Below are 21484 nucleotides of genomic sequence, written 5' to 3' on the forward strand. Positions count from 1 at the left end.
CTTTCCATTGTTCTTTTAACTGTTGTCCTTTATCAGCTTCTTTCACTGTCCCTTACTTACCAGGGAACAGAAATATTCTTTACTAAAATGGATTGCCTTAGATCCTGTGGAGTGTCCATCACTGGAGGTTTTTAAAAACAGATTAGACAAACATTAAAGGAGTAGCTTAGGTGATCCTGCCTTGTGAGATCCTGCATAGAGCTATTTTCTGTAATCCAAGTAAATTCCAGCTCCAACGTTTGTTTCTCAAGAAAGTGACATGTAGCTTTTTCTAGGATAAAACACTAAGTGCATCCGAGGTCTACCCCAGTATGTGCATTCTGTTGCAAGTTACTGCAATTTTTAATATTGGTGAACCGTGCAGCTAACAAAAGGTGATGAGAGCGAAAGTATTGATTCAATTAAAAAGACTGAGGTTTTATTAAGGTGTCTAACTGCATAATCACACCAAAGAAAGAGGGAAACAACTCCCAATCAACAGAACAAGTTGGCAATAGTAGGAGGGAAATGTATTGTTCAGATGGCAATGAGTAAGCCAAGAACCATGCGTGCTAAAATGACAGGTGGAAGTATACTGTGTGTATTGATGGCTCACTGGTTTGCAGTGTCAAGGAATACAGGTCACAAGTGAAATCCTAGCTCTGTTGACTTCCAAGCTCAAAAATCTCACATGTTTCAGAGGTCAAAGTTTTAACCCCAGCTCTCTTCCATTTGCAGTCTGTTGGGTCTCACATTCTATCTTTTCCAAGACAGCCAGACCACAAATACACAAGATGAGTCACAGGCTATGGGACCTCAAAACATCTTCTATACAAACTAGCTCAGAGCACTTAAGAATGCACTTACCACAGGGGACAGCACATTCTTAGAAAGAAACCAACAAACTCTTTATAATCCATTCTTCCTGCACCTGTAAAAATCTTCAACCATTTTCTGCTCTCTACACTGAAAATAACCTGATAGGGCAGAAAAAGCAATTGTGGTTCTCCACTCTGTGACAATTCAGTTTATGAGCTAAAGAAGTCGAACCCAGTGCTGCACAGAACCCATGACAGAATATTCATTCCAGTAAGATTCATGCTGCTGTCCCAGAGCAGCAATAAGCATGAACTGCATCCATGGCAGTTCAGGCAATCAATAACCTGGCAATCACACCCTGCAGTTTGCTGTAGTCCCAGTCCCTACATCACCCAGGCTAGAGGACAAAACAGAGCGCACTGGCAAAGCAGGCAGGGCAATGGGACCGCACCCATATCTCATCCTCTTACCTGCAAGAAGTAGCCCAGCTGCAGGGCAGACTCACAAGCGGGGAACAATGTGCAGATCCCTATGGTTTAGGCACAGCTAATCTCAGACTACGTCCTGCTCCCACTACTGCAGATGGCACAGAAGCAGAACCAGTTACACTACATTAGAATTAGGGTCTCTAGCTAGCCTTGAAGGACTAAAGGCCAGGTCAGATCCCACAGCCCTGTAATTCTAAGAGACTAATGCTCCAAAGTCCTCACCTTGGAAATAGGAATACTTTGACATCAAGCATGCAGCTTTTCCCTCTTCAGCTTAAATATTTCGGGTTTTTTTCATGGCAAACGCTAGAGATTGTGTCATCATCTTTCAGTTTAAGATGTGGCATTTACTTTGATTTCTGAAAGAAGTTTCTCTCAGAAAATAACATTTGAGAAAAGAAAAACAACAACTGACTGTATCTAAACCTACATAACAAAACTTCAATACATTTAACCCTTCTTTCCCCCTTTTCAAGAATAACTCAACTTTTAGGGGTGATGCAACAAGGACAGGGAAATTTGGAAATTATTTACATTATAAAAAACATCTTGAAAAGTGACAGCCCTGGGCTGCAAATGGAGTGTCAGTTTTGGTCCTTGGTTTCGTGAATAGAACGGTTAGAGAGAATCAGCACAATCTCAGTTAAGTATGAGGTGGAAAGAGCAATTATTCAAACATCTATCTATTCAGTGTAGCTAATCACTAGTACTTTGTGTAATCCAGCCAGCCACCACTGCCTTCCCAGTTCAGTCTTTTACATTCAGATTTCCATAAGTGAGGTTAATGGTTTTAGTTAAAAGAAGCTACTAACTTTGCCAACAAGTTTGTAGGATGCTCTTTACAGAGATACCTGTCATAAGAAGGAAAAAAGCAGCAGAGCTGAGTCTAAGTCAACATGTAACTACCAAATAGCACAAAACACTAGAGCAGATTGCTACTAGAGTGTTCTGGAATCTGCTTACAAGAGCATTTGGATAGGTAACTTCCATGTCACATTTGGAAGACTAAGGAAGCTTCTCTAGCTCACTTCCTTCTTATGTAAAAGACAACTTCAGCAGTGCTGCTTGTGAATTCCAGTTCAGCCGTCCTGCACCTGTTTTGCAGAAGTGGTAAAACCAACACAACACTACAGCTCACCCCTCCTTTAGTGTTCAGGGAAGTGGTCTATGATCACATCTTACAGCAGACTTGTATGACTTCATGTTCCCAATTCTATTTATAGAGCAGAGCTACTTTAATCTAGGACTGATGTTATAGGTTATGTAAACATTCCCTTCTCTATAGGATGGCATTGTTTTCACTAGCTATTTGAAGCTAGATTGACACTTCTCATGCCAAGTAGAAAGGTACTCTTTCCCCAAAGTTATTAAAGTCACAGATCTGTTGACTGTCTACCATGAGTGGTATGCCAGCTTTGGCTCCACAGCACACAAACAGCCTTTAATACCTTTATATGTTCTTTAACACTTACAGAGTGAGTGCCAGCATCTAAGGATACTTAGTGCTGGCTGTTAGTAATACAAAACTACCTTGTGGAAGAGCATCACAGCAAGGCTGTAACACCAATTCACTTAGCATAGTCAAGCGCCTCCTCCTCAGAAAGCATGAGACACTCCACACTCAAGGTCAACAGTGACAAAACATTTGAAGTGTATTTTCACTTTTATTTCAAAACTTTAGACAAGTTACTTTAGTATATAAATTCGATTTTTTTCCTCTTACAGAATATAAAGATAATTCCCTCATTACTTCAGTATAAAGTGTTTTACAAGCTTGAAGACAATTGCATAAGTGTTTCTCATACAGGATATCAGAAATAAAGCAATCTTTCTACAGATGTTCAGACAGGTGACTACCTCAGAAACAGCAGAGCAGTTTAGTCAAATACAAGTGAACACGTGACACTACAGTTGTGAAAGTTCAAGTAAGGCCAAGTCAGTAAACATTGTTAAGTCATTGCAAATAATAGTGGAAAGGTTTGTGAGACATTGCAAGGGGTGGATGGTTTCATAGCATAATACTCTTAAATCAAGGATTCAGAGGGATTTAGCTAGAAGACAAGTGAGTTCTTAAATGCTATAAAGCCTATGCAAAGACCAAGCAGTGTACTGGTGTTAGTGGAGACTTTGTGCCTGTTCATCCTCAGCATGCTAAGACAAACTACAACCTCTTTAAACCAAGCATAAGAACCACTAATATTTGAGAAGATGCTTTTAGAATTCAAGTATGCCTTATTTTGGATGGTGTGTAGTTTTTGTCTATTACTTCATCTTGTAAGAACATGTGAAGACAACGCTCGTTCTGTGCCAGTGGGTGGCCTGCAACCCTGGAGAGGAAAAAAACAAGCATTAGTGTGAACCAGTTGAGCCTACTTGCAGCTATCCTGCAGATCAAGGTTTTGTACCAATAACCTATTGTTCTGCACTTGGGCATAGATTCCACTTTCACTTCACTGTTGGTGACTAGAATGCAGTCTAGCAGCAAGATTTGTCACGCTTCCCCAGATGCAGTTAGTCCATAGGAACCCTGAGGTACCTCTGATCACTTGGAAGCATGTTACATCATCATCTGTCACCTGCAATTGATGGGACTATCCAAGTAAGTGATCATTCTAGCATTAGGAAACCTAGAGCTAAGAAAGGCAAGTGGAGTTTTTTTAAAGGTCTTGACACCTTTGCCACAGGACACCCTTCTAAAGGCCACTTATCCCCTCAGCTGTCAGTGTCACTGAGCAGCAGCTCGTCCCAGCACAGCTGAAGCCTGGCTCCAGCAGGGGATGCGAAGGCTTTCCGAAGGCTTGGCACTGCTCCGGGCAGCGACTCCCCAGGGTCAGTGCCCCTGGCCTGTATGGGCAGCACTGCACACAGCCAGGGGGTACTGGCCCTTCTGCTCACTGCACATGTGGTAGCTTTCAAACACAGGAGACAGAGCTTGCCTGTTCTAGGGGACACCAGCATATCTACTATAGATTTAATTTTGTTCCACATATAAACTGAAAACCCATCATTTTAACAGTAAAGGAGCTGAAATTAAATTAGGAGACACAAACTTGGAAGAAAATCATAAGGTACTGCATTTGAACCCTTAAAATACCATGCAGACTCCTGTGTAGGTAAAAATCCAAAAGAATCAGATACCTGAAAGTTCATCACTTACGGACACAAATACTGAATGCAGTTTGGTTTGAAAAAAACTACATCCAGTTTGGTCAATCAAGACAGACTTCTTCCTTTAGGAGAGACAGTCCCCCACCATCCCAAGGGCAGCTTGTGTAAGTCTTGTGGCCTCCGTATCTGTCAGAACATTTCTACCCAAAATGGAAGGCATCTGGTTGAACACATGCAATATGTACTCAGCTCCAATGGCTCAGCACCATTTCCAAGCACTTCTGTGCATCTTCTCCAAATTTACCTATTAGTGTTTATTTCACCATAGAACATACTCGTCACTGAGGGTGACCTATAATGAGGAAGCTGAGCTCTCCTATTCAACATTAATGGCTTATTTCAAGTGCAGTTATAAAACCTATCCATCTTGCCAGGCCCTAGTAAAAGGCCGACAGTCTCAAGCAGTAGTTCACAAGGATGACAGTCTAGTCATCCTAGAGTAACTAGTCATCAACTAGAGTAACTAGCTTGAGTTTCTTACCCATCAGAATGAAGTTACTGGTGTTAAACTTCAAGGAAAAGATATATACGAGAGGATAAGGCAGCAATATATTTCTTCTCCCTTTCAGGAAGGCTTGAAAATTGGGTGTCTGAATTGCAAGACTAGATCTGATCTCTGATTCAGCTCTTGGTTTCACAGGAATACCTCATTCCACATTGGCTTTCCCTTAATATTTTTCACCAAGGTGACCCTTACACATAGCAGCTGCTACTTCAAGAATTATGTGTCTCAAAATCAGGTTGAGGCAGACAAGAATGTTGAGACACAACCACCCTTATGAATGTCACTGTATGTAGTACTGATGGTGGTGCCAGCAAACTGGCCCAAGGGAGCTGACTCAAGTAAGCTGCACTGTTGTGATTCAGATTTTACATCTAGAGGGACAAAGCCTCAACAACATCCATCTCACACTTCCAGATATCAAGAACTGGCATTGGTGCACCAAGATTTGTTTGTTCCAGTGGTATCAGTTATCCGAGGGACTCTTTAATTCTAGAAGCATAGATCAGCTTTGATTATGCAATAATGTGAATGTACAGTGCAAAGGACCTTCAGGTCTAAGTTCACTGGTGCCTAGAGTACTTGGTAGAAGCCTTAAAGCTTCTACATGGTTCAAAACTTCAGTAATATTTGCTTAATGAGTTGGTTGTGCCATTAGAACTCATGAGCTAAATTGCTATGGTTTGTGCCTGGAAAGCCTTATTCCAGATGTACTCAACTCTGCCACTACATCAATATCTACATTAATCTCCTTTTATGTTTCAAAGGAGGAAAAATTAACCAAGAAATTTTACACTTCCACAAAGTCAATTTATTACTCGCATTAGGATTGGAAAATGGATATCCATAAACTGGCCACTCCATTTCTGTCGGCTATACAGAGTTTATCAGAGTCAAGGTAAAGATGACTGTGTTTCACATCAGCTGCTTCAGAACACCAATAACCCTCTTCCATGCTAGACTCAGCATACAAAACTTTCAGTAAGTGCACTTCTTCCCCATTTAAGATAGAGTTCCAAGTCTGCATGGATAAAGGCTGTACTTTACAGTCATGACTGCCTTGATTTTACAGCATTAAAAAAACCCAAACACATTCCATTTTATTATTAGATGCCTTGGAAGTTCATTCCACTTGTCTCTGAACAGCAAAAAAAAGCAATCTGAAGCATTTTAGCTATTCAGAACCATTAGCAATACTTCTAAGTTGAGCTAAGAAGCAACTACATGAAGAAAAACTTCAGAGATTTCATATGGTCATGCTTAGTTGTACAAGACAGACAGTTTTAGTGAACTCCAAGACACATGCCTGAACTAACAGCAACTGCTAAGTACATTTTCATAAGTTCTGGCGTAACTCACAGGCATCCTCTGTTCCTGTTAAACAGCATTAATATTGAACAAGATTAGAATGCCAGTGGAACTGACAGGCTTGAACTCTCTGAGGGAGCAGTCCCAAGTCCAGTTGGTCTGAACAGAACTATAGAGACCAGAAGAGCTGGTTAACTGACAACACTCCTTACCCACTGTGTGGATCCATGCTGTTAAAGAGATTAAACCACCTATTCAGGCCAGTGTACAGACAGTGGTTAGTAGTGTCAGATGGTGGAAAAAGAATCGTAAGACTTTGTTACTATAATTTCTGCTCACCCTTTGAAGGCAGTGACAAAATCCAAAGTGTCTATTTCAAACTACATGTGCATGCCTCAAATAGTGTTTTTACATCTTCAGAAAGATTCTCAGGATGATTAGAGAAAATATGCATAATTACACAAACCGATAATACCTCATATCTGCAATCAAAGTAAACTGCTGTAAGCCCACTGCAAGCTCTACTGTTCACGCAACTGGAGGATACCTTTCTAGAAATTATAAAGTAGAACTATTTTGAACACTATAATTTTAGTAGCAATTTGCATAAATTAATGACAACACTAACAGTCATTTCAGCTGTTCTGGTAAGCACTAAGATATCCAAACTAAACACGGGATGAGTAATGTTAGTACGTCCTTCTGCAAGATTTTGTGAAAGTTAGTATTCTGAACCTAGTGCAGTTACCATCCTTAAGAGGATGAGTAGCTTTAATTCAATTTTCCAGAGCTGAGCTCCAGGTTTGTCTCTAAATAACTAGACCCAACACTTACTTGTTTATGAATTGTTCAAGAGCCTGCTTCCTTTCCTCTATAAAGGAATCATCAAATATACCATCATCTCCTCGGAAGGGGAGCTGACGGAGAAGAGCTTTTCCTGGTAGAGGTGGTACCACAACCTGAAAGATTTACAGAAGTGTCCTTAAGAGCAGCCTGTAAGCAAGTTCATCCACCTCTTCCACCTAGAAGACCCAACTCATCAGTCACATTCCTAGTGAAGTAATAAAACAAAAGCAGAGAAGAACAGTACCCGCCCACACAGGTAAGCTGAAATCAAGTAGTTCAACTCTGAATTAACCCAAAACCATTAAAACTAAAAGCCTCTGGCATTGCAGCACCGAGGCTTGATAAAAAGACTGACACACTGGTTTATTTCTGGGCATTTTCAACCACAGTAACTGCTTGATATGATACATGCTTTATAACGTAATGAAAACATTTCAGCATCATGACTCTTTGTATGTCTATGAAGACTTGTATTTACCTTTCACTTTACTCACCTTGCTTTCTCTTTCTAGTTCATTCCTTAGCCATTCAAAGTCACTATATCTTCTTCTGACTGTAGATTCTTTCAGTTTGAAGATAGGTAGATTTGTCTGAAAACAAGAACACAAGCTACTGGTTAGACAGATTAGAAGTTTTGATAAGCAGAACCAAGAACCAAGCTGTTAAGTTACACATTAGTTCCATTTAAGCAACAACAGCAGTATTAAGAAACACTCAAGATACAGAAATAGAAATAAGGTTCTAAGCTAGATGAGTAAGCTGTGCCTTGAACTGCATGGCTATGAGCCTCATTTATATGGTATCCCAATCACCAGTATTTTGTCATCATATCACCCAGCAGAATATCTGATTTGCTGGCCACTTGAGATGTTTCTAAGGTTGAAGAAGCATCTGCTATTCTTACTGTCTCAGGAGCTGGATTCCCAATATATACAAAATTGGAGGTGGGGAGGGAAGGAGGAAGAAAGTCTTATTCCACATAGGCTTCTCTTACTGCATTCAAGGGAATGTTTCAGATATTAGCACAGGATATTAACCAAGTCCTGTACTTTTCTACTCCCTGATACAACAGGGCCTCCAACATCTTCAAAAGCAAAACCTTTAAGTCTTACAGTGAATCCATTCAGGACCGATGAAGATTTGGTAGCACAAGCTGCCAAGTTTGGGTAGATCCAAAGAAGCCAACAAGGCTGAGATGCACTACAACATTCAGTGCTGAGGAGATCAGACTGCTTGACTACAGAGCTAAACCAAGTAGAGCATGATTAGGGGGAGCTTTGCTGCCCAAGGCTAGGAGGCAGCACTGAATCCTAACACCCTTGAAAGGGACATAAAATAGGAGTAAGCTATAATGCTGCACAAGACCATGTTAAATACACAGGCACCCTGATACAAGTCCTTATACTAACTTGTGTCAGAGCCTGCATTACTTCTTTTCATTCTTGGGGTGCAGTGTTATGCCACTTTTGCAACCCAACTTGCATGTTATTTTAAAAGCAGACAGTGAGAGAGTCCTCTCCTAATGACACCTTGGCTAGAACACTACAAAATTGTTTCTAGGAGTTATGACCTCCTAAAAGTAAGACCATGAGCCTGTAATTACCAGACACAACCAGAAGTCACAGAAAAATGCCTACTGTTGTCAGACTGCATATTCACTAACAGTCTTCGTATACTTTTGAAGAAGAACTCTCAAGGAGTACCCTAGGAAGCTGATGTTCACATGGGACTACAGTTACATCCAGCTTTCCTGTTGGCAGATGCACAGTAATCATTCTCAGCTACTGCCTTTTACGTTTTTGTTGTTTTATTTTAATCTCTTGGGCATCTAACTCAGGATCTGGTCACAGTTTGAATGGATACCCCTGTACAGTATCATTTGCAGGATGTTATGCTTAAGCTACCACTGGGGAATACTTTTGGCAGCTCAAGACAGGTTTAATTGCAGAGATATTTTCCTGCACTAGGCAGGTCTGTGACTATGGGTCATTGTATTGCTGCCAGCCAGTAACAAGTTTCTGGCTGTCACACTAAAGTACTTGATAAGTTAGTTGTGTACTTTCACATTATGCCAGTTAGTTCACAATTTACAAGTGATAAAGTATAGAACAGTATTTTGTTATGGTGTCTTATTGCTAAATATTTAAAAGCATTCAAGCTCTCTTTCCCAGGTAAAATACTGTTGATTGTGCTAGCAACTAATAATAAAATTGCATTTAAGATGTACGTCAGAAGTCAGGCTTTATAAATAAATACTCTTGTCTTGATGATAAGAATATTCTACTCAAGAGTGAATATAGCTAGGTCCCCCAGAGTGCATGAAGGAGATTCCCAGAAGTTAAGTACTGGATTATTTTCCTCTGATTTCAGCTGTTGTTTTTTAACAAAGTTCACCATTACACATTACAACATCAATTCTTTGTCAGTGTCTTAGGTAGAAAGCCCTTTAAAATACTTAGCATATAGGTTCTCACCTGCAGAAAATATTAATTTCTCCTCTCAAGTTACTAAGAACAGGATTAGAACTGGATAAAAGCTGCTAAAAACCAGTAAGTTCCCAGGTCTTCAGGAACTCTTTTCATTTTCTAGGCATGAAGTCTATAAAGTTAATCTCTAAACAACATATCAGGCTTACAGATACAATGTGGGGGTAGAAGTGCCAGTTAAGATCACTTTACCTTCTACATTCCCTTTTGAACTTTTGACATGCTAGCCCAGCTAGCAAGTGGGAGAAAAGGACAGAGTCCTTTCCTTTCCCTGTGAGTTGAAAAATCTTCTCCAATTTTGATCATAAGCACTGGAAATGTTCAGATTGAAAAGTATGTCAAAAGGCATGCACTAAATTAAGTGTTTCACGAGTCACAATTTGACAACTATTTTCTAAAACAGAGTACATGTTCGCTGTCCTTTGGTCTGGATATGAACTAGAGCTATCTATAAAGATCAATTTCTAAACCTCATGTTTCTTAAAACCCAGAAACTGCAGCAATTCTCCTTCCTCTAGAAGTACATACTGATAAAGCAGTGTTCTTCAGGTAAGGAAGGATCTATCTAAAAATGCAATTTGAGAGTCCTGTTTTATACTGCTTAACCTATTTACATCTTAGGGTCCTATTTTTAATTCAGGCTACATTCACATCTAAAGTTTCTCTACGGACCTTTGTCACTAAGGATTATTGCTCTGTTTGAGCAGACCACCCTTTCCTTCAGTAGGATGGGCTTCTGCATGCCCTACTGCCTCCATCTCCCATGGATAGACAGTTTTCATTACGCAAGTCAGACAGCTCCTGAAGCATGGGCTTTCATTGGACAAGAATTTGCTAAAAGGAGACAATCCTGAAGAGTCAACAGAAACTTTCATTTTCCATTACAGTGTCATTTCAAGACCATGCAGGCTATCAAAAATGTTATTCTCCCCTTGACCTTTTACGTTGAGTTATCCTTGTTTTCTAAGTCACTAAGGTGCCAACAGCTATTCTGGGCACTGCCAGTGCTTTGTTTGTCTGCTAGAACAGAGACAAGAGTAAGATGCAAAACTTGAAGTCAGGCTAGTTTCATTTTTACGAGCATTTCTGCCCATGCTCATTCAGCATTATAATATCAACTTTCTGGCCTGCTGAGCTGCAAAGTCTACTATCACAAAACTCATGACCCAGTTTGGAACAGCCCCTGGAGCATAGCTCATTCCTGTGATAATTTCAGCATAATTTCTCCAGCAATTCTTTCTTCAGCAGTGTAATAATTATACCATTCATTGAAAAAAAAAAAAAAAATTCAACAGCTTCCTAGTCCAAAATCATGCTGCTTAGGAGTTGGAATGCAAGCCCTCAACCTGAAAGGATTACACATCATCCAAGACATTAGACAAGTGAAAGTCACTAGTCAGAATTGCTTTGTTGCAGAAGGACAAACAAACCAGTTCTGCAGAAGTCCCACACAGCCCAAAATCCTAAGCCACAGAAAGATACTAAGTCAAGACAGATTTTGTGTAGCACTGTCTCTTTACTAGAGTCTATGTAGACACCATTAGGCTTTCTCTGAGTACTGTCAAACAGTCTGTATTCTGCTGGGGCAGTTAATAGCCAGCCAGTACACTGGAATAAATATTGTCAAAACTGGTGCCAAGTTACATTACATAATTAAACAACAGGTGACAAACCCAGATCCTTAAGTCACTCCTGCATTTCTCCACTCAGACGCCAAACAAGTTTCTACAGTCATTTGGCTAGTGCTCAACAAACTAGTAATGGGAAGCAGTGGTTCCTTGCTAACAGACTTCAGGGCAAAATCTGTGTTCACAGTAAGCATGTTTCTTCAGCATCATTTATGTCACCGTAACATACTCAACTTTGAGTCCGACTCCAAGCTCAGGACATTCCCAGTTCACCTCAGAAGCAAATGACAGTCCTAAGACAGTAGCTTAGATAACCAGGTAACAGTCTTCCAGCTCTTACTACAATCACTCCCCAAGCTACACCCAGTTAGAAGTTGAAAAATTGTTTTTGTATGCAAGTGAAGATAATCTCACAAGCAGAATGCAAGTAGTTTGAGTACTAGTCATTACTGTCCACTCAGCTTCACATACAGTTATCCAATGCAGCCACTCCAGTAAACAAATTACCTTAAATGCAGGAGGAAAACTAGAGTAATTTATTAGTTTATAATTAGTTTTACATTAATAAAATAATTCTAAGTATTTTTAAGTCTTAGTTTTTAGACTAGCTTATTCACTGAGTGGAAAAAGTCTTGCAAATAGTCAGACTTGCTCCTAAAAATTTGTTTCCAGACATAAATCAAATGCAAATAGCATTTGAGTTCCTTCAAAGAACATGCTGACACTCCACAAGATTGTATGACACTGCAGCCCAGTCCATCCCCGGAACAGCACAAACTCCCCAGATGTTGCTGTTCAGCCTACTTTGAGGTAAATTTGGTTAATTTCTTCATCTGCCACCATAACACTCAGCAGCAGCACTGCACTGCCCATGTCTCCCATTCCTAACAGACTGAGAATAAAGCTGCACTGTTGTCACAGCACCTACTTTGATGTCATCTTTTCAATTAGGTTATGGTAGCCTTGAGAAAACTCTATTTCCATTAAAATAGAGTGAAAGAAAGCACACAGCTCACTTTTGATAAAAGTTTGTGGCTTTGACTCTCAGAAGCTAAATTCAATGATCTTGACTGTCTCATACAAGCTGTAAGCTTTGTCAAGAGCCTACACCCTTTGGCTACATTTACATTCAATGGGAGCTGTGGGCTATCACAGTAAGTAGCATTCATGGTGGATAAAAAAAAGTATTACAATTTTCTTAAGGCAAGAGCCTGCTGTCCTTTAGTACAAGAAACTGGCTCCAGCAGTCCACTGTTATTGCAGAAACCTTGCCAGTGGTTTGTTTCCTTCCCGACTTGACATAAGCAGCTACCTCTCAATTTCCTACAATTATAAAAAGCAAGAAAGAAGGAAAACATGCTTTGAACTTCAGTTTGTAGAAGTTTAGACTTTTACTGGGTATATTACTGAAGGAAAGCTTCTTTCCCTGCTGCAAAATGTCAGACTAGAGATTGTTATTTTTCTAAGTTTCAGTCCTTTTCATCAAAACAGAGCTCTACCTCCCCTTTTCTCCACTTGGTGTCCAGATCTACTGAAGGTATGTCATATTAAAAAAATAAAAGTTAAGAGAACACTTAAAAATCTGACCATGCAAGTTTTAAACAATGCTGGCTTAAACTATACCAAGAACTTTTGAGCTTCCCACTCCGCAGTACTGGAGCTACGGAGCCAGGATGTTTTCTACCTTAAAGACTAAGGCAGTGAAATCCTAATAGCAACACAGTATCGGAGACTATCAGTCTTTAGACAAGAACTAACCTTTGCCAAATCCAGTGCTTTGAGTCCAGAGTTGCTCTCTGAAAAATGAGCATAGGGATATCTGTATTTTTGCCAAAAAGCATCTATCATCACCTGATCAAGTTCAACAACATCATAAACAGCTGAATTACAGTGTGCCATGGTCAAAAGACTCTAAATAGGGTGAGTCAAGAGAAAGAGATTGCTTAGTGATGCTTTATTTATTCTTTATTTATTCTTCAGGTTCCACACTCAGAAGCCAAAGATAAAAACAGGAGCCTGCTTTAAGGACTCATTTGGACAAAGACTTTTACAACACCCAGACAGAACTAGTAACTAGATCAGGGTTAGCAAGCCAAAGTCTCCTGTGAAATATCAAATATTCATTTGAAAGAGAAGGGATTGTTACTTTTACACAATTCAAGGTATAACAGCTCTGATTAGACCTACTGTAATGTTCATATTCATTCCTCATTAGGAATGACTGAAGAGGGATCACATTAAGTTGATGCTTTAGCATCATTACTGACATCCATCAGCTACAGTCAAATGGGCATAAAAAAATTTCAGTGAATTGCTGCAGTTGCTAATTTTTTATCAGAAACAAAATGTTTGATATGCTTTGTGAGCTAGAGACAGTCCAGTATCCCTATACTTCAAATATGCAAGAAAAAAAGCAGTAAGTTAACTAGTTTAAAAGTGTGTCTACTAAGTAGCAAAAAACTCTCTTCATATTTCCAGTTTTACTGGAGCAGTAACACATTCTTAAGTAGCCACTAAAAGCTATAGAAAGGCTTATAACTCCTGTTCATTAATTTGCAGCATATCTTACCACTTAGAGGGTGCTACAGCTTAAGCCCATAAGAAATAATCTCTAAAGTCTTTTTTCCAGGTCTAGAGATGGCTTTAAACCACTTAATATATAGCTTCATTTTCTTCTGGATTTTAGAGTTAAGCTGCTATACACTAGCTTAAAGTTACACTTTCAAATAGGCTTTGTGGCCAACACAAACTATACTGTCATATGGAAGAATCTTCTGGGGCAGAACACAGATTTTGAATTGGATTCTCAAGAAATAGCCACAGAAAGAACATTTCAAGGACCCGTCTTCAGTTGGTAGAACACTTGTTTTTATACCTTCAGTAGAAGGTTAGGGCTTCTCCATCATTTTTACATTAGAAGTTACAGCAACAATAGCACTTTCAGACCCTTCACTCAGTTCTACAGCTTCACAGGGTATTTGGACTATGCACCTGTTAAACAGCCTCCAGTAGTGCAAGTGGCATTGCTTCATCAAGTGAAAAAACTTTCAATAAAATACTTCCCTTACTGTTAGAAGACATAAACCTCTGCTGCATCATTTACTTCTCCAGACGAAAAGCAGCAGGGACTGGACTGCTCTAAAGTTCAAGCTGACACTTTTTCAGCAAGCCATCTAAAAATAAGCACGTATCAAAACTCCCTGGCATCATATGCCTACCTGGATCACAGCCATCTGTCCTACAAAGATTACTCATTGTTCCCTTTGATTTGGTCTGTTCTGTACTGTACTGGAGTGCAATCTTAAAACATGACAATCAAGGCCTGCACTGTATACACTGAAATAAAAGGAGTGCAAGTCACCAGTTAAACTAATATACTAATAAGAAGCACTATTCAGAGACTTGGTTATTTTATTTACACAGTAACAGGTATCAATGCTAAACTAGTTCAATACCTTTGGACCAGCCTCTTGAACCTAGTTTAATTACAAACCTCTACAGAAAGAAACAGCTGCTCAAGAGTAAATCCACTTTCCTGGCTTTAGAAGTTTCTTTCATCCAAGCCATTCTACTTCTCTGTTTCCCTAGTCAGTGCCCTTGGAAATTCTTAGCCTTCCAGTTACCCTTTTCTGAATTACTGCTTGAAGGAACAGTTAATGTTTGTAAAGGTGCAGTACCTGGGCTGTAGAACAGAAAAATGGTCACCTGAATCACTGCATTTTTATTCTTTGTAGAGGAGTCTGAAAATATGTAACGGGTAGCAGTGTCTAGAATGGGTTTTAAAAGCATAATTTACTACAATTAGAGCAGACTTGCAGTGTTATGCAAGATTTGTAGTAGTAGAGAAATAGAGAATTAGTGCTGATTATGCATCCCTAAACACACACTGAGTCAGTGTTTAGTCATGACTCCGCCACAAGCTTCAACTATTAAACTGTACAATGATGAAGGCAACTACAGGAAGGGCAGATTTGATTCTTTTCATGGTGGGGGAAGAATCTGCAGCTTCAAACCCTGCCAAACATGAAGGACAGGAGATCTGGAACTGTTCAAGGACAAAACATTTCAAAAACACATCCATCAGATCAAGAGCACCACTTTGCAAAACATGGCACAAGAAAAGTGCTTTCTGAGCAAGTTATACTTTCAGTTCATTTTCTGTCTTGCTCTAACTTGATTTGATCACAGCTGTCAGATTCCCATCAGTAAGTCACAAGTCAGACTACTATAAACGTGCTCAAATGTAAATACTGTTTCCAAACTAGGTCTTGAAAAAATTGGTTAAGGGGAGAACAGGACTTTCAAAAGTAGCTCGAGTTGAGCAGTACTCAGATAAACTTCCCCAATCCCTTGAAACCAATACTATTCTTAACACTGCAGGCACTTCACAGCCTGTGTATTCATTTCCTTCCCTACACAGGACCTATACAGTCAAGCACCTCTGCAGGTCTACAGAAATCTTTCTGCAGAAGATACAGGAAACCTGACTGGTGTCCTAAAGAGCATTGGTACCACCTAACTATTGCATTCCACAATATCTGGAAGCACAGCAAGGCATTCCCTTTCTACACCCAAAGACAAGCCACTGCACTGTGGAATCTCAAAAAGCTAAGATATACCTTAGTGCCAAGTTTAATAACGCTGATTAGAGGCAACAGGCCATTCAACATTAAAGAACAGAACTAAGATGACAAAGGCTTTTAGTTTGGCTTTGCTTTGACGAAAAAGAATTCTTTAACTACTTGGACTAACAGCTCCTGTAACAGGTATTTTATTATAGTTCTAACTGTCAGTTTGAGTATCAATGACCTCTCTACAAGTTCTCACTAACCATAAATAGATGATTTAACCTTTTAGTCTAGGTGACAAATCCAACCAAAATGGGCAACACAGAAGTCTCTCTTACTTCTACAGAAACAAATCCAGACAAAATAGTGTTAACAGTTTATTTGCAGGTCACTGAATATTCTGAGTTCTAAGGGATTCACAGGTATCATGAAGTCCAACTCTTAAGTGAACAGTCCACACAGGGATTGAACCCACAAGCCTGGTGTTATTAGCACCATGCTCTAACCAACTGAGATATTCTCAGGGCTGCCAAGGGGATATTTCCCTTTTTGTAGCAAGTTCCTGGATACCCATATGCTTTGCTGACAGTATTCTAACCAAAGTGCTTATCTCCTATGGCACTGACTTTACACTGGGTGTATGGCTCTGACGTGTGTCACCAGTCACTGGATCAAAGTTAGCTTGTAAAGCTTGTCTCCTTAAAGGATTTAACAGCTGAAGCTATTGCACGGAATCTGCTTGAGCAAAGACCTTCCTTTTGACCCATTTATCAAGAAAACTATTTCTCAACTACAGTAGAAGATAAATGATACCTGGAACTGGATTGAGGACTAAATACATGCTGTAGGATGATAATATGACAATTGTAATTTGTTCTATGTTTGCTTCCTGGAATTCAGAGAGAGGACTGACTTTTAGCCCATAAATAGTAACAGGTATTCGCATGCCCTCATTCAAAAGCGTTGACTTGAACAAGCCCAGCCTGAAAAGGTTTAGTAAGAAGGAGAAAAGAGCTAATAAAGACTTGTGAGAAACAGCATGAAAGAGTATTTACACTTAAAATGTGACTTTTGGTTCACATTCTTCCTCAAGAGGTAAGGGCAATGAAGTAGTTTACTGTATTACTTTAGTAGGCAGTCTAGTTAATTATGCTAGTTTTAAATGCTGCACAGTCACCATATTGTGATCATCTAGACACCTTCAGATGAGATGAGTACTTTATCAAGTTTTATTTTGCTAGAAGAAGCACTTGGAGCTTTATACCCTACTGCATTATTCCCAGTTTAGCTCACCCTCAGCCTTCACACACAAAGGACACCTCAGAATGGAACAAACACACTGCCTGATGCTGCTGATGGAAAGCAAATTCTCAAGTACCCTGTCAAAAACATGACCCATTCGAATTTGCTATTTTAGCACAGCAGGGTGGCATTTTCTATCACTTATTTCTGAACAAGATTTTTGACTTTCATTGCTAGGCTGCACTGTAGTGGCACACTGCCACATTGTGTGCCTTACAGTGGTTGCTACAGTGGAAAGCTTTCTATCATCACCTTGTCCAGCTTGCCAAGAACAGACTGTTACTTAATGCACAGACTCAGGCTCAGAAAGTCAATACTTTGGCCAACTGTCCATCTGTGAAGTAAGCTAGGACTGCTGCATAGGGTCTACCTGCAGCACTCCTCTCAAAACTCCTCAAAGGCCTGTCAAAGCACCATGCATTTACCCCAGCACACAGCCACCCTGCACAGAGACACTCACTGTGACAAACCTTCCTAAGTTCCAAAATACTACTGACTTGCTTACACAGTAGCGTACTGCTGAGCAGTCTACCCAAAACTTTATAGAGTTCCCCAATAAGCCTTCTGACTTCCACCAGAACTTGATGAGTACAGCATTACAAGAACTAAAGCATGAAGTTGTTCCACTTGCTGCTTTCCAGACAGCAGATACGCTTCAACTGCAGTACCAGCAGAAAGCTTGCCAATAAAAGTTTTGGGGAAACTCTGCAGTATTTCACACACATATATTTTGCAAGATACTTTTTATCAAGTATCAGTTCAAGAGTCTGCTAGCAAGTTCAGTCTTTCCAAAAAACCCCAAAAGCTAAGCTTTGAGAGTTAGACAAAGATAGAATTACAAAGTCTGTAAACACCACGACAATGGTACAAGTCTAATTGTCTCAACGCAAACTTGAATTTCAGTGTCCTCTCTGACAATGTTTCTGGCTTAGAATGATCGCCAGCTGTAATGTGAAGCTGCTGTCCTTTAGCTTTCACCAGAATTTGGCAGCAGTTAAGCCATCCATTTCTGCACACTTAACATTTTACTGTTGGTGTTACTTGAAGGTGTAGCTCCCCAGATACAACACAGGTAACTCACACCATCTTCTCAGGTTTGCTCTGCTGCTACTACCAGCACTGCTGGGGGAACCTGCACATCAGCTGCTACTTTCTTACTTTCTGTAACCACAAACAGTTGTCAAACCATAGAAGCCAGCTGGTGGCCATTGTCAGCCACACTCCAACAAGCAGCTTATGCTACTAAGCCTATCTTTCACAAATACAATACCACAGCAAGTCATGTTTGAATTCTTCCTCTGCGCTGAAACTTGCATACTAGCAACATGGTCTGTGTTCTGCTGAGAAGCAGTTAACTACAAGTTTAGACAGTGAACATAATTCTGCATGACTTGTATTACCTGCTCTGTAGCCTTCCAGCACACAGAGACAAAACTCAATTTTACAGTTCATGGTAGCTATGAACTATGTGTACAGCAGTGCACAACTCGAAAGGGCATGATCAAAGAGACAGTCCTGTATACAGGCATGTACAGATGCAAGCAAGGAGGGTGGAGGATGCAATGTTTACATAGTATCAGTCTGGAAGGAAGAACAGAGGAAGGTCACAGTACTATCACGGTGTCCATTTGTTCAAATCATTCTTGGTCTTCATTACAAAGGAATCTAGAATTTTCTACCCCAAACAGCAGGTGGGCTAAGACAAACCTGTCTCAAAACCTGTTTTTCTGCTTTCCTTTCTGATGAAGAACTTCAGTTGAGTATTTTTAAAAACTGTTATTTTTTAATCACAGGAAATTTGACCTAATTCCCAAGGCCATATCACAGCCAAGTCCCTTTTGTATCATCTTCCCTGGATCCAGCCATTCCAAATGCTCAGTCTTATGGAAAGAAACATCATCAGGAACTTAAGGGGCAAATACTTTCCAGCAAGGTAGAATTACGTCTTTCTTCTAAGTGGATTGCTAGAGTTCTGATAAGGGCGGTGCAATGCAACACAAATCTGCAAGTTCTAGTTTGACCTCACACAGACGCCAAATATAGGCTGAAAGCGTGTTAGTTTATTCCTCCTGCCCCACTGACACATCCTGAAACACAGGAATAGCTACTGAACACGACAATTTATAAGCATCAGAAATAAAGAAGTATCCTCCTTAGTAGCTTTAGATTTCAGCTGATTTTGCTTTTTTAAGTAAGGTTACACTAAGCTGGGGACTTAGACCTTTAACACCAGAAAATCCACACAAGGTTAAGTCTCGTCCGGTGAATTTTAGTGACCAAGGCAGCAGCCCTCAGCTGTATCCTTCCCTGCCATGAAGAATTCATATTGCAGAGAATGTGTGCAGGGACTCAATGAAGCTTCACTCTTTATTACTTACTATAACAACTGACCAGGTTCCATCAGCTGTAACAGAGTACAGCTATACAAGGTAGCAGACTCAACTGCAAGCTATAAAAACCCCCCATCTACAAGACATCAGCTTTCTCAACCCAGTTTACTTCTGGCAATGCAGACCAAAAAGGATTCCCTGCGTCAAGTCCCTACCAGCCACAATAAGGACTGTGCTGTAGACATTGCATTTTTTGACCATTCCTCTGGGCCCTGTTTATGAAACTAGAAAGGCCAGGGAACACAGTAATGACTTCACATAGCCTTTCTCAAGCTCAAGACTACTAGCCTTTGGGGCAAGTCAGTGAACACAGCCCTTCCAGCTAGGAAGGATTCTAGTGTTACTAAGAAGAAGTATTTGACAGCAGCACATCACGAGAAACAGCCCTATTTATTAGGCACCACAGTTTTATTTCAGGTACAAAAGAAAACAGGAAGCCCTCCCCCATACACACGCACCTTATCACTTTAGCTGGCTCTGATCTAGCGCGTGTGCCCACTAGACTTATTTACACCTTCTCTATGTACTTTCTGAGGCCGCTGGAATCCTGAACTTGACCTCTTCCTCAGGGCAGATCCACCCATATTACTCCATCGCAGAGAGCTGAGTTTGCCCTCCTCTATTTACCTGGAGACAGACAAGCAATTGCTCACAGTACAGCGATATTTCAGTCTGAGGACAAGCTGTACACGGCAGAGCCGAAAGAGCACTTGTCCTTTAGTTATCTGAACCGAGCTGCATCGCCTTAGCTACCAGGAGCCCGTCACAGAGTTATCAACCCCGGGCCGAGGATGGAGAGTCCACTGCGGCTCTGCCACCGCCTCCGAGCGCCGCGCACCGCAGTAGCCGTGACACGGGTCCTGAAGGACACGGCGGAGGGAGCCCGTCACCGCCACCCCGGCCAGCCCCGGGTGACAAGAGGGCCCGACACCGCCAACCCGGCTCCCGGGCCGGGCTGGCGCTGCCTCACCTTGACGCGGATCTCGTAGGTGGTGAAGCGGCCGCGGCCCACCCCCACCGTCTGCGGGTTGCCCACGTCGATCTCCAGGAAGTTGCTGGGCGGCCCGTAGGCGTCGTTGAGGTTCTGCGGCTTGCTGATCAGCCGCCGGGTGTCCGCGATCGTCTCGGCCATGGCGGAGCGGGCGCCTTCTCCCCTGAGCCAGCGACCGAACCCCGAGCGCCGCTGCCGCCGTCACCCGCACCGCCCGACCGCCCGCCCCGCGCCCAGCTGACTGCCCGGCAACGCGCACCCGCGCCCACCGCCCGCGCGCGCGGGCAAGGCACGCTGGGCAATGTAGTTCTCGAGGGCCGCATCGCTCCCTAACGCCTGGCGCGGTCGCCCGCGTTCTGAACTACACATCCCGGCAGGCACTGGGGGCGCGGCGCTCTAGCCGAGAGAGCGGGTTTGTAGGGCCCGCCTGCCCCCTCGGCCGGGTGTGGGGGCGGTGGTGGAGTTGCGGGGAGTTTTTCCCAGATTCCCATCCTTCGGGGAATGAAAAGGCTGGGTAGGAAACGCTGTATATGCAAGGTGTTAAGCAAAAGGAATCAGCCCAGTGCAAACGTAGGCTGGAGGAGATGCCCACCAAAAGATTTGTGTTGAAAACAAAGTCTTAAGTCACTAACCCAAGCTGCAATCAAGGTGACGGTGTTGCTTGTAGTAGTCTTACCCTTTTAAAACTTACTGCAATTTTAACAAATGATACATATTTAATAATAATATTACTAACGGGACCAGATTTTATGTCCCCATAGCTTGCAAAGCTGAAGAGTTCATGAAGGATAGGAAAGGAAAATTGTGTTTACAGAGTGAATTATTAAAATAACGAAAGAAAGAAAGAAAGAAAGAAAGAAAGAAAATGAGAGAAAGGGAGAAGCAGAGGTGACAGAATTGTCCCCTTCCAAGACATAAGGTCTTTATTTCTCATTATCTGATTGTGTGTTACAATAAAAGAAACATTTCCCAAAGTAGTGCAGTATTTGTCCTCTTGATGCACCTAAAA

The 21484-nt window shown here is 41.2% G+C and overlaps 1 protein-coding gene across 2 annotated transcripts; it reads right to left on the reverse strand.

The window, feature by feature from the left end:
- Positions 1-2930: 2930 nt before the first annotated feature.
- SNX3 (sorting nexin 3) lies at positions 2931-20726 on the reverse strand. 2 transcript variants are annotated; one of them, XM_048296996.1, is made up of 4 exons: positions 20455-20719; positions 7605-7700; positions 7099-7223; positions 2931-3613 (listed from the first exon to the last, which is right to left on the reverse strand). In XM_048296996.1, the coding sequence occupies exons 1-4, from the start codon at positions 20614-20616 to the stop codon at positions 3508-3510; spliced, it is 489 nt and encodes a 162-aa protein (XP_048152953.1). In that variant the 5' UTR covers positions 20617-20719; the 3' UTR covers positions 2931-3507. The 2 variants fall into 2 exon arrangements, with proteins under 2 accessions (XP_048152953.1, XP_048152954.1); XM_048296997.1 differs by lacking the exon at positions 7099-7223 and having other exon boundaries at positions 20455-20726.
- Between the last annotated feature and the right edge of the window lie 758 nt (positions 20727-21484).

This window comes from Corvus hawaiiensis, chromosome 3, assembly GCF_020740725.1.
Source record: "Corvus hawaiiensis isolate bCorHaw1 chromosome 3, bCorHaw1.pri.cur, whole genome shotgun sequence".
In the NCBI taxonomy this organism is placed as follows: domain Eukaryota; kingdom Metazoa; phylum Chordata; class Aves; order Passeriformes; family Corvidae; genus Corvus; species Corvus hawaiiensis.

Bases quoted from the DNA above. Each gene is read 5' to 3' on its own strand.
- SNX3 (XM_048296996.1), bottom strand. From the start codon at position 20,616: ATGGCCGAGACGATCGCGGACACCCGGCGGCTGATCAGCAAGCCGCAG. The intron at 7,701-20,454 runs GTGAGGCAGCGC...TCTTGTTTTCAG, and splicing joins CCTACGAGATCCGCGTCAAG to ACAAATCTACCTATCTTCAA. The intron at 7,224-7,604 runs GTGAGTAAAGTG...TAAATCTTTCAG, and splicing joins AACTAGAAAGAGAAAGCAAG to GTTGTGGTACCACCTCTACC.